General features: G+C 49.2%; 1 protein-coding gene across 1 annotated transcript; it reads left to right on the top strand.

Annotated features, from left to right (window-relative positions):
• The first annotated feature begins 6,432 nt into the window (after nucleotides 1-6,432).
• Nucleotides 6,433-10,810, top strand: LOC134434569 (serine/threonine-protein kinase PAK 3-like). Its single transcript, XM_063183233.1, has 3 exons — nucleotides 6,433-6,508; nucleotides 9,185-9,322; nucleotides 10,661-10,810. The coding sequence occupies exons 1-3, from the start codon at nucleotides 6,464-6,466 to the stop codon at nucleotides 10,745-10,747; spliced, it is 270 nt and encodes an 89-aa protein (XP_063039303.1). The 5' UTR covers nucleotides 6,433-6,463; the 3' UTR covers nucleotides 10,748-10,810.
• The last annotated feature ends 1,998 nt before the right edge of the window (nucleotides 10,811-12,808 follow it).

The following is a 12,808-nucleotide window of genomic DNA, read 5'->3' as shown; positions in this document are numbered from 1 at the left end:
ACTCATGAGAGAGAGTCCTTTCCATTGTTGTTTGCAGAAAATTGACAAACAGATGCAGACACAGCTGCAGGAAACTGAGGCTAGGACCAAGGCAAGGAAGAAGAGGCTAGACGAAAAAATTAAAATCATCCAAGAGAAAATTAATCGCCTCCTTCAGGAGCAAAAGGCTCTAGAAAAGCAAGTGAGGGAAATAGCAATCAGCACTGCAGTCACCCAAGGGTGGTTTCTGCCCTCCTTGCCTTTCCAGTGCAGAGCAGCAGGGGGTGGGTGATGCCTCTGAGTGCCATCCTGATGAGGCCTCTGTCAGAGCTGCTCTCAAGGACACTTCCTGCTCTGCTGGATCTCAGCTGATGCTCTAGACAGTGGCATTACTCCTTTGGCCATTTAGCCAGCAGTCACCCAAATGAACTCCTGCTGGCTTCTTCCAGGTGACCTTGTTTCTTGAGGTGTTTTTGCAGGTGAACATGGTCACTCACATAGATTTGGAATACGAGCTAGAAGCTGTCTATATCCCTTGCAGATCTGCTCCTGTCCTTTACTTTCTTCCCAGTCGATGACTCCTGGCTGACGGGGACAAGCTGTAGTCTCTGACTGCTTTGTTCTGTTTGACTTGAGGTGGAAGTGTCGCCATCCTACCTGGCAGCCTGCAGAGAGTTCCAGCAAATGACGGGCAACCAAGAGCCCCGAGGCTGGCATGAGGCCCAGGAACTAACCCATCCAGGGAAGCTGCAGGATAAGCTCGTCCCTAGGAAGGTGCAGAGAAAGAGAATTTCATGGCAGGAGGTAGAACATTAGAATGAGGAGCTGCAAATGTATCTGCAGACCTAGGAGGGGGAAAGGAGTCTTTGGGAGGAGGTGGAGCGGTCGTTGCTGCAGTCATCCTTTAGAACAAGAAACTGGCTATGAACTCGAGTCAAACCAGCCTTTGCTTTTGACCATTTGGTTTCACAAGGGGACATCCAAAGCAATCCAGTTGAAGAGCTCTGCATGTGGCTGACAGCAGCTTCCTAAGGGCTTGCATTTCAAATGGCAATCTCTCTTGCATTTCAGGGCAATCTCTGCCACACCTTCCTGACATCAACTCATTTCTTGTCTCAGATCTACACCTACTCTGACACTGAAGCTGCAGCAGAAGCAGCAGCGCCATCCCAAGGAGCCTTTGCTCTCCAGCTGAAGAAGTGGAGCCTGAGCCCTTGGTTCACCTCCCGTGCTGACCCAGCTGCTGCTCAGCAACAGGAGATGGCGGGTGACTCCCTGGAGCTACAGAGTACGTCTGGTATCTTTCTTATCTGAGGGACAGTGTGTTGTGTGCACATGTCAGCATAGCTGTACCAAGGGTTCTGATCAGTTTAGTGTCACAGAAGTGCTGGCAGTGCTCCGAGGCAGCAAGAGAGAGCTCTGGGTGTTCCTGCTTCCTCTGAGGGCAGCTTAGACTGGCTGGAGTTTGCCTGAGCTTCCCTCTCTGCCGAAGGCAGAAGCAGGGATTGTTCCTGGATAAGGAGAAGGCTGTGACTGCTTGAGTCCTAGCCACTGGCAGAAGCCCTGCTGAGATCAGTCTCTAGGAGAACACATCAAGCCCTTTGTGATTCTGCAGCGCAACCCAATGAATCTGCTTCTTGCCCTTAACAGCTGCCAGTGCTGTGCTCTCAGATAAGATCTGGTAGGGTTTAGAAGAGAGCCCAGTGGATTCTGTGTCTACCATCACCTGTTGGGACAAAAAGGGCACTGATCTGTGCCTCAGTGTGGCTGATCTCAAAGCCCATCCTGTTGTGTCCTGAATGGGGGCAACAGCTTGTCCGGGGCTAAGGCTGACTCTGGCTTCTTCCCATCAGTGCCTGTCAGTGCTCATGCTTGGGCTTTGCCAGCCTTGTTGTGGTCGCTGCCCTGCCCCTGAGGGCTGGTGGGCATGCAGAGGCTGGAGCCTTCCTTAGCTGGGAGGGTCCCGCTGCTGCCCGGCTGCTGCAGCGCGGAGCTGCCTGAGGCAGCAGCCCCTGCTCTGGGCCGGCTTCTGCCTCGCACGGCCTGGGCTCACAAGAGGGTCAGCATCTCCTCTGGGCAGCTCTCTGTGTCACAGGGACGCCTGAGGAGCACTGCTGTCCTCTGTGCCCGTGCCCGCCGTGCCGGGTTGGGAAGATGGGGACGCATGCGGTGCCAAGAGGGCGAGTGCAATGGGAGCGACTGATCCGCGCTGTCAGGGTGAAGAGAAGCGGCGCGGTTCTTCACGCGGGGCACGGGCAAGGGCGTCTTTGAGCTCAGCCTGCTCATAAAGGGTGAGGGTCCTGATGCTGAAAGCCCCATCGGGATTGGTTCTAGCATGAGCTGCTCTGGTTTACAAACACAGAGGCATTCTTCTGGCAAACTGCTGCAAGGTGGAAAAGATGGGAACACTTGGCAATATTCCTCCTGTTCTGAACTTGGCATCTGTTCAGAGGAATTGATTCTAGATGTCCTGGTGCACTTAATCTTAGCAAGTAGGAAACCTTTTATAAATCTCACAGTGTTTATTCCCAAGAAAACAAAGGCACTGTTAGTTCCAGCTCTCCTAAATGTTTCTAGATGACAAACTTACTTGCCTTGGTAGGTATTCTCTTCTGGTGTCAGTCTCCTCTGAATGTATCTCCCTGTGCTTCCCTGTGTGCCTGCTGTCAAGAGGTCTCTCACTTAAAAGGATGCTGGAAATCAGTCTCTGTGCCAGCCACTTGTGCTGTCGGCCTGCTGTTCTTTTCTTGTTGTTCCAGTTCCTGTTCCTGTTGTTGTTAGCCAGCTGTCCACAAAGGGAGGCTCAGAGCCCCAGACAGTGGGGCTGCCTTTTGTATCTCCTAGAAGGTGGGATCTCTGCTTTGAAGTGAACATCTTGCATTTTGTTTCCCTCAGGGAGAATGGTGAAGATGGAAAATCCTATTCTAAAATACATTGAACTGGAAAATATTGGCAGTGGGTAAGTCCAAGCAATGTTAATTTTACAAAACTGTGCATCAGTTGTTTTGCTGGTGGAATAGGTATCAAGTGTGAAGTCAGACAAGCTGCAAATGTGTTCAGGCACTGGGCTTAGATGTTCAGTGCTGATCAGAATTTCTAAGTGTTCTCAGAAGGCATTGTCAAACACATCTCAATGCTTCCGGTGTCCTGCAGGTCTACGGTATTTATAGCACAGATCACCTATGTGGGCTGGCTTTCACTGCAAGATCTAAATGGCTTCTCCTCTCTCTGCTTCTGTTTTGTTTCTAGGACTTTTGGAGATGTTTGTAAAGCACTTGACACTGCCACAGGAGGAGAGGTAAATGTCAACAGCCCCTGCAGACTCTGTTGCACTCGAGGGCTTTCCCCTCTGGTGTGAGCTGTGGCTGGAGCTTTGGGCAGAGCTGTGCTGAAAAGGCACACGAAGCACAGACTGGTGCCAGCCCACAGAACACATTTGGGACTTTGTCCTCCTCAGCTGCCGGAAGGAAGGCATGCAGGGCAGCAGTTCCTTTCAGAGAAGGACGCGCTCACTCGCTCTCCATTGCTAAAACAAAGGTGGTGCCTTCGAGCACCTCACTGCTCTTTGGGGCTACAGCTTCAGAGTTCTGAATTCTCATTTCTGGCTGCCAGCAAATCCATCTGAAAGTTACTGGTAGTTCCTTAGCCACCTGCAGTGCTGCACTTGGGAACTGCACATAGGGAGAGATCTGCAAGGCGTCCCTGAAAGCCATTAGCCTTGCCCATATCACAAGATGTATCCACAGATTATTAAGGCATGGATTACTTCTTCTGAGTCCCAAACAAAGCAGCAGAGAGTGTGGTCAGAGATTTGTGGGTGATAGCTGAGACACCGCTGTTACCAAGTGGTCAAGGCAAAATGTCAGTGGCCCCACGTGTCCTGTAACTGGCTCCCAAGGGAGCAGAGAAATTGGCTGTTGGAATGTCAGTTCCTAATTACTGCAGTGCCTAATCACAAGGCAGTTTGGCACAGCTCAGATGTGTCATTGCAAAATCACTCGCTCCACGTGTCTTGTGGTCTCATGTCACCAACCTCTCAAGTTACTGATTTTCAATGTCGTTTTAGGTGGCCATCAAGAAAATACAGCTTCAAGGACTGAGGAAGAAGGAATTAAAAGTCAACGAACTCATGGTCATGAAGGTGAATAGAAATCCCAACCTGGTCAACTGTTTAGACAGGTGAGTTGTGCTTTTGTCCCATGAATGTTTGTTTGCATGTTGCAAACATGCAAGGTAAAATCCCACTTTGGTCACTGGCAGAAAATAGAGCTGTAATTATTGGCTAATTATTATTGCTCTTTTCATCTCCAGTGGATGGGAAGAGATTGCATTTTGTCTGCATGAGTCTTCGCTGGCACATGGTATTTGAAAATTGTTCAAAAACCCGGATGAGTTGTGTCTTACTAAATCAATGATCTCTATATTCACAGCCACCACTTTGTTTCGGAGCTTGATTTTTTTTCAAGTGTCTTCTTACGTCCAGGTAAACTAACAAGGATTTCCCGTGGATTGTTGCCACTGTTTTCCATTGCTATGCATGCCAGGAAGACTAGGTGCTTTTTTTCCAGAAACACTATGCATGACAGATTTTTTTATCTGGGCTGTTACAAAACTGCACATTTTGCTTGCTGCCCATCTAAGACATCTCCTTTTTTGCAGCTGTGCCTTTCTCCTTGAGACTGCAAACAATGCACAGCCAAGAGGGAATGTCTCTTCCTTTTTTTTGTCTTTGTTTCAAAGGGACCTGAAAAGAAGAACCAACCTGTCTTTTCCAAACAGCAACTTAGCCATGTACATTCATCTCCATGCCCTTGTTTCCTTCTTTCAGCTACCTTGTGGGTGAGGAACTGTCCCTGGTTATGGAGTACATGGATGGAGGCACTCTGAGCAACGTCATCAGCCAGACCTACCTGTTGGAAGATGAGATGGCAGCCATCAGTCGGGAGGTCAGCAATCCCATCTGTGTTTCCAGGGGCTTGGGCAGGATTGTCTGGGAAACAGGGGCTCAGAGCTGGAGTGATTTCCTGTGCCAAGCTTTGTTTCTGTGTTGCTGGTATGCTATGGGCAAGTAAAAGCATCTCAAGGCAAAGGCCTGCCAGTGCCCCTGCACTCCCTGTACTCAGTGCCAGTACTCTTATCTCCTGCCGTTGTATTCTAGCTCTCTCTTGTATTTGTATTTGCTGTTCTCCACCTTGCCTCTCTAAATGTTTTCCTGGAGTCTGTCTTCACTGCATTCCTTGCCTGTAAAAGGAAAGGTGCTGGTGGCAGGATTTGAAATGACCAGAAAAGAAAAAAATACTCATTTCCCAGAGTCCTCAGCTGAAAAGGATAGAAGTGCAGCCAAAATGCTCTTTGTTTCCGCAAAGTGACTGGTGTGATACTTACAAGCCTGTGCTGAGGCCAGCAAGAAAATCTTTTCCATGCAGCCTCCCACCCAAAAGTGATCCACTAAACACCAAAGGGAGGGACTTTTCCTTTCCAAACCCCTCCTTTGTCCTCTGCATGGAAAAAGCACGTCCACTACAGCAGGAGTCATCCTGGCTGGTTTGCAGGGGACAGCCTACAACAGCAGGTGCTGTTGCTCTTTCAAAAGCTGATGTGCCTTTCCTCAGAAAGGTCCTGCTCTGCAAGTGTTGGAGCAGCAAGTTCTGCTTCTCAGTGGCCATTACTGTTCTGCCATTACTCCCCATTCCCCTGGAGAGGGAATCTTTTAGATTCTTTGTCTCCTTTCTTTTGTGATGATCACATCACTCATTTTTGCCCTCCTCTTTCTGTTTTCTCGCTCAGTGCCTGCAAGGACTGGATTTTCTTCATTCAAACCACATCATCCACCAAGATGTGAAGAGCAGCAACATCCTTCTCAGAACGGACGGTTCTGTCAAGCTGTGTCAGTATATTCTTGGTCAGGTGCAGCGTTCCAGGGATGTGGGTGTGGGGCTGCTTCGTGTGACTGCCAGCTCCCCAAAAATGGTGCTGGTGGCAGTGCAGGGACCCCTGCTGCGAGCTGAGGGCACAGTTGCAACGTGCACAGAGGTATAAGGAACCACAAGCAGTCAAGAGTGGCCTTGCTCTGTGTGTGTCCCTTCTAGACAGAGGGATCTACAATCTAAAGCTTCAGGGGAATGAAGTCCACTGCTGTGAGCAGCATTAAGAAACCTGGGTTTTTTTGGAAGTGGCCAGTTCCATACTCCCTTGGCTAAAGCCCCAAGGAAATCGAGTGTGGACAGTTCTCCAGGAGATTTAACAGCACATTCTTAGCCTGAGAGTGGGGAATTCTTTTGCTTGGTTTCCTAATTGGAGCTGGCTTTCACGGTTTGTTTTTTTCTCCACAGCTGACTTTGGCCTCTTTGCTCAGCTCACCCCTGAGCAGGGCAGACGGAGCTCCGTGGCCGGCGCTGCTGGGTGGCTGGCGCCTGAAGTGGTGACAGGCCAACCATGTGGCCCCAAAGTGGACATATGGTCTTTGGGAATCGTGGGCATCGAAATGGTGGAACAAGAAGTTCCTTCCTGGAATGCAACTCCTGTCTTGGTAAGGTGCAAATACTCACTGATCCCACTGTCTTTCTCACCTGTCCCATGTTCTGTGTGCCATTGGACAAAATCCCATTGCCATCTGCTGGCACCACTTCCACCAAGGTCCCCTTCTGAAAATGCCCCTGCAACACAGCAGCATCTGCTGTAGCTTTGGTTGTATCAGAAAGGGAAGTGGCAGTTCAGAAACCTAACCAGGTCAGAAACCTGCCATTTTAGCCTCCAGCCATGCCTGACATTTCCCACTTCTTTTTTGAACAATGTTGGAACTCTGTTTCTGAAGGACAAGAATTTTTCAGTGGACAGGGTAGACATGTGATAAATATCCTGAGAAATAGAGGTTAGACCTTCCCAGTTTCAATTTTATAGAAAACATAGGAAAAAAGGAAAAAGAAAAGTAAACAAAAAAGGAAAAGAGAAAAAAACCTACTACCAAAGCAATGCCCAAGCAGTTCTGCTTGCTTTTTCATTTTTTAAATGCAGCTCTTCTCTTCCATTGTGTAGCATCTTTTCCAAATCCTGTGGCTGTTGAAACTTTCAGGTTTTCAAGTCATCTGTACATTCTTCAGTCACGTGTGTGAGTGGCCTGGATAAGTTTAGGATGTGTTTTTCTCCAACTGCAGTTAGAATTGTTTGCCAAACCCTTGGCTGTTTCTGGGTACTTTAACAAGTTATGAGCTTGCAGGCAGGTGCCTGAGCTGGGATCCAGCGTGGGCAGTTGACACCAGTGCTGTGTTTCTTTACCTCAGGAGCAGCGCCATCCCTGGCCTGCACTGTTATAATGACAGGGAGGGCTCCAGCTCCCACCATGGCCAGTGGCTGAGCTCAGCTGAGAGTCAGGATAAAACCCTCTTTGTCACCTCTGGTGATGTGGGAAAAGGACAGAAAGCCACATAAATTATTTGTACACAAGGGGAGTGCATTGCAATTTCTGGATTTGAAATTCTCCTTTGGGTTGAAGAGGATAATAGCAAAGTCTCTTTGGTCACCATCTATTTCAGTGCCACGAGCACAGAGTTATCATGACAGTGGTGGGCATTTTTATGGAGACTCCAAGGCCTCTTGCCATTGTTCTTTTTGTCTATTTGAGATGGATTCTGCAAGTTGAGGTTTGAATAGTTCCAAGTTGGTGTCTTATGTTTCTAAATACCATCTTGCAAAAGCAGAATGAGCTCTCTGCCTCTGACTTGTCAGCGTGTTAGAGCTTGGTTCCACATGAACCACACTGGATAATGATCAGCTGATGTCTTGCCAATCTACGCTGTAATTCCTTGGACTGAGGAGTATCAGAAAGCCCTGCTGAGCTCCATGGACACTGTCAGCTGCATGGAAGTGAGCATCCTTGGCCTTGCTGAAGAAACTGGAGCTCAGCTTAGGTTAGATGCTCTTGAGCAGGAGAAAGGCTGGAATCGTCAGGTGTTTCCAGAGGCCTGCGTGCCCAGAGGGACTGAGTTCTGGGGAGCAGCTGGATGTTTCTGCACATCATGGAAGGGGATTGCCAGACAGCTCAAGCCTCACCACAGGCAAACACTCCCCAGCTCTTCTCAGGCAACATTTGCTTTGGGTTTCAAGTTGTTCCCACTTGTCTGTGAAGATGCCCCTAAAACCACAAGGCAAGCTTCTCAGAACTGGTGTTACATTTCCAGAAATGAAGAAAAGAAGCCCAAACACATGAAAGTTGCTAAGGCACTGGTTTTTAGAGAGGAACTTAACCCCCTGTGCAGTTTCTTCTCACTGGGAAACGTGCCTGAAACCCGGACATGAGGGTATAAAGGCCACAGAGTCTCTTCTGCTTCTTGTGCAGTGCTGCTGAAACACTCAGTGACCGTGTTTCTCTCCCAGCCCAAGCCACATTCTGCCCGTCACAATGCCAGAGCCTGGTGATGTGGAGAGCCTGCCAAAACATCCCATTTGTTTCCTGGCACTTTCTGGGATGGGCCTACCATTCATGCATTGACTCGAGTAGCCAAATGAGTACAGGGTGACTGTAGGGATGGAACCTCTCCTTCTGATTTGACCATGAAAGGTTTTTCTTTTCCATGTAAGGAAAGCAGAAATTTTCAGACTGCTGAGAAACAGAGCTGCAGGTGGCTCCTGTATGTCCAAGCAGGCGTTTTCATCCCAGTACATTTGTGCATGGATCATAATGTGTCTGTGTTGAAGATGAGATTCCAAAGATTTGTTTCCTTACCTGAGGAATACCTGGTGGATTTCCTTTCTTTCCCTCCAATTCCCATTATTTTCAAGAACAAAGCAAAAAGCTTGATTAGGTTTGTTTTGTGGCAGCGGTGCTTAAGGGACCAAGAAGCACTGCAGAAATACTTTCCATGTACTAACCCTTGGATACAGTAGAGTTAGTATAGCAAAGTCCTTCTTCCAAAGCACCTCTCAAGCTGGTATGAATCGTCAGGGAAGGAAATGTGCTTGTGCTGATGTAGTTCCCACTAACTAGGTCAGTCAATGAAATCAGCTGCCAAGGCAAGATCTGTGAGATGTTGGAGAGGCTGTGGCTGCATCGGGGTTTGGGTTTTTTGGTTGGTAAAGGAAAGTCATCTCTGGGTCTCTGCCAGGGCAGAAACTGCCACTGCAGAGTGGAGCTTAATCAGTGGGATCTGGGAGAGCAGTGACAGATGGGAAAGAAGCAGGTGGAGCCTGGTGTCTCCTTTTTCCCCAGCCCCAACTCCTGATAGCCACAGGAGGAAGACAAAAGCTGCAGCAGCCCAACCTATTTTCATCTTGCCTGCATGACTTCCTGAGCTGCTGCCTGCAGAGAGACGAGGCGCGGCGCTGGTCTGCCAAGGAGCTCCTGCAGGTAAAATGTGAAGGGGCTGCAGGTGAAACAGGCTCTGAGGGATGGGCTCCTCCTCCACTCAAGCCCAAGGCAGCAGATGGGCTCCCTTCCTCCTCACCTCCACTCTTGGTGCTCTTCAAATGAAAACACTGAGGAATCCTAGACTGGGCTGGGCTGGCAGGGCCCTGCAAATGTCCTCTGGTGCAAGTGTCCTGCAATGAGCAGGGACATCTTTAAAGACATCAAGTTTCTCAGAGCCCATTCCCACTGGAGCCAGAATGGTTGCAGGGATGGGGCACCTACAAGCTCTTGGGGCAAGCTGTGCCAGGGTCACACCATGCTCCGAGTAAACAAGTTCTGATTAGATCCTATTTGTGTTAAAAAATATTCACCCACATCCTATTGTAACTGGCCCTGTTAAAAAACATGTCCTCCACTTTCCTCAAAGCCACTCTGAAGTTTTGGAAAGTGGCAATAAAGTCTCCCTGGGGCCTGTTCTTGACAAAACTGAGCAACCCCACCTCTCTCTGCATTTCCTGAGTCAGAGAGGTCCTCTGGCTGTTTCTGTCACCTTCTTTTGTAATTTGGTGGGGTGTTCAGTTTTATGTAATGGCAAAAGAATTGAAGTAGAGCAATGCAGGGTACAGAGACATGAAATAGTGGTGGAGGAACCCAAGGAAGCCAGTCCCAGCTGAGCAGTCAGAGATTTGGCTGTGGGCAGGAGGAGCTGTGGGGGGCTCACTGTGAGCCTCTGAGGGGCCCTGGTTGGTGCCCCCCAGCCCACCCTCAGAGGTTTCTGCCATGCAAACAGGGACAGCTGGGAGGGACTTGTCCCAGCCCCATCTGCTTCCTGGCACGCTCAAGCAGACGGGAACTGTGCCAGGGTTACTGCCAGGTTGTGTGGCAGAGAGGGAACTGCAGGGCCCAGTGCCACTGGGCTGGCCCTGCTGGGAAGGAAGGTGCCATCCAGCACACGAGGGGCAGGGCATGGAACGGTAGACACTGCTTTCTCTCCCTGTGGGAATCAGCACAGTGCCTGTCTTTCAAAGAGAGGGACCAATGAGAGGCTTTGGAGTTTCCTGAAAAGAAGAAACTCCAAGGACAGAAAGCACCATTTCTAGAGCACTGGCAGGGCTAAAATCTCAGCAAGATGAAGACACCTGTATAAATGGATGAGGGGGATTCTGGGCCAGGTTTGCCTGTGATGGCAAAGTCTGCACATAAAGATGGAGGTGTAGACAGCCCCATTGTTCCTCTTCCTGCATCCTTCTAGGAGCAGGAGGAATCCTGTGAAGCACTGAGCTTGGAAAGTCATGGTTCATTGTTTTTTGTTGATCTGGTTTTTTTCCCTTTGGGCAGCATCCATTTGTAAGATTTGCTGAGCCTGCGTCCAGCCTGGTGCCACTGATTGTTTCAGTGAAGAAGAGGAAGGAGACAAGAATGTGACAATCACATCAGGACCATTTATTCCTCAATCAGTTTAGAGTAGGATTGTAGGTTAGGATTAGGATTAGGATTAGCATTAGGATTAGGATTAGGATTAGGATTAGGATTAGGATTAGGATTAGGATTAGGATTAGGATTAGGATTAGATTAAGGATAAGGATAAAGATAAGGATAAGGATAAGGATAAGGATAAGGATAAGGATGAGGATGAGGATGAGGATGAGGATGAGGATAAGGATAAGGATAAGGATAAGGATAAGGATAAGGATAAGGATAAGGATAAGGATAAGGATAAGGATAAGGATAAGGATAAGGATAAGGATAAGGATTAGGGTTAAGGTAAGGGTTAGGGTTAGAGTACAATTGTCTAATAGGACTGCAGAGTAGGATTGAAAATCAATAAAGTTTCTGAAACCACAACTCACCTTGAAGATTCCCTTCCTTCTCACTCTGCAAATAAACTCGAGAATTCCTTCTGAATTGTCTGTTGTTTCTTAAAGGTGGAAAGTGAAACAGTGTCTTTGGCATGGTGTGAAAGTGGGGAAGGATGTTCTTCATTCATCCTCTCCAGACCACACTGCCTTTGGAATATGGCCCACTGGTCTGTTTTTGGCCATCTTTGGTACTTCTATTTTAGGCAGAAAGGGCAAGGGCATTTAAAGGCAAAAGCACAGGAAGAATGGGGCAGCCCAAACATCTTTTACAGATGCAGGCCTTCAGCTGTGACTGGAGAGCATTGGGGCTCCCTAAATGCAATAATCTCTTTGGCTGGAGGAGAGCCTTGCTCAAGTGAGAAAGCAGAAAGATCAGAGAGGGTGCTCGGAAAGGTCTCCCGTGGCGCAGAGCTGTCAGCGCCTGTGAGGTGAGAGCGGGCCCGGCCTTGCCCGGGCTGGAGCCCCAGCAGAGCCCCGGTAGAGGCCGGAGCAGCCTGAGCCCCGGCAGAGGCAGGCTGGAAGGAGGCCCTTGGAGTTGCAAGAGGCAGCAGCCGGGCCCTGGGTGCCTCTTGCTGGGAGCGGGCGAATCCTCCGCTCTCAGAGCCCAGGTGGCAGCTGGCTGCTGCCGAGGGGAAGCGCAGCCATGCTGGGCACAGCCCAGCCTGGAGGCATTGGCTGTCTGGAGTGTGCCCAGGAGCAGGGAAAGGCCAAGGGCAGCCGCGGGCCGCTGGGCTGGCTGAGGATTCCTCCTCTTCTGCCGGCTGCCCTGCAACTCCTGGCAAAGGCCAGCAGTGTGTGCAGCACTCTGGGCACCGGGGCAGGGAGCCAGGCTGCTCGGCAGGCTGGAGCACAGGGCAGCTCCTTCAGGCCCGGCACTTGTGCCAGGGGAAGCGAGGCCAGCGTGAGGCAGGAACAGCTTGGCAGGGCCCATCTGCAGGAGCCAGCGCCTCATGCAGCTCTGAGAGGAAGCGCCTGCCATCCTGCAGTTCTGCACTGAGCCAGAGCAAAGGTGTGAGATGCAGAGTGTTTGGCAGAAATATTCAGGCCCACCAGGCCAGCCTGCTTTGTGCTCTCTGGCACACAGCAAGCGCTGTGCAATGCAGCTCTGAGCTGCTGGGAGAGAGGCACATCAGGGATGTGCCTGAGGCATGTGCTTGAGGAGTAAACTGATTTGGAAGGGGGCAGAAGGGTTTACGCAGGCAATTTGCATTTTCTTCATTAATTTCTGAAAAAAAATCATAATGTGTTGCACACAGGTAGGGTTATTAGAAAAGAAAGGCCTTATAAAATAAGGCCTACCTATTGTTATGTTTGCCCAATTATCCCGTCATAAAAAAAACCCCAAACAATATTAAAAGTAGTAGCAATTTTAATTGAATATTTAAAATATAAAAATATAAAATTGGATAGAATAGAATTTGATTAAAATAAGGGATAATTTGTTTCTAATAATAGCGCATAAGCAACAGATAACTGCGGGGTATGGAGTGCAGGCCTCTGGGACCCTTGCCACATCACATACAAGCTTGCCAAGTGAATATTCGTCCTTATATGCCATGTGTCAATGCCGTCTCCTCCCATTTTCGATTCTTCACACTTCTACCTCTGCCCTCATCATCACCTTTAC

This window comes from Melospiza melodia, unplaced genomic scaffold, assembly GCF_035770615.1.
Source record: "Melospiza melodia melodia isolate bMelMel2 unplaced genomic scaffold, bMelMel2.pri scaffold_44, whole genome shotgun sequence".
Lineage (NCBI taxonomy): Eukaryota > Metazoa > Chordata > Aves > Passeriformes > Passerellidae > Melospiza > Melospiza melodia.
This window is presented reverse-complemented; position numbering and strand designations above follow the sequence as displayed.

Excerpts from the sequence above, each read along its gene's own strand:
- LOC134434569 (XM_063183233.1), top strand. The coding sequence starts at position 6,464 with ATGGTGGAACAAGAAGTTCCTTCCTGGAATGCAACTCCTGTCTTG. Across the intron at positions 6,509-9,184 it reads GGAATGCAACTCCTGTCTTG|CCCCAACTCCTGATAGCCAC; the intron begins GTAAGGTGCAAA and ends CTTTTTCCCCAG. Across the intron at positions 9,323-10,660 it reads CTGCCAAGGAGCTCCTGCAG|CATCCATTTGTAAGATTTGC; the intron begins GTAAAATGTGAA and ends CCCTTTGGGCAG.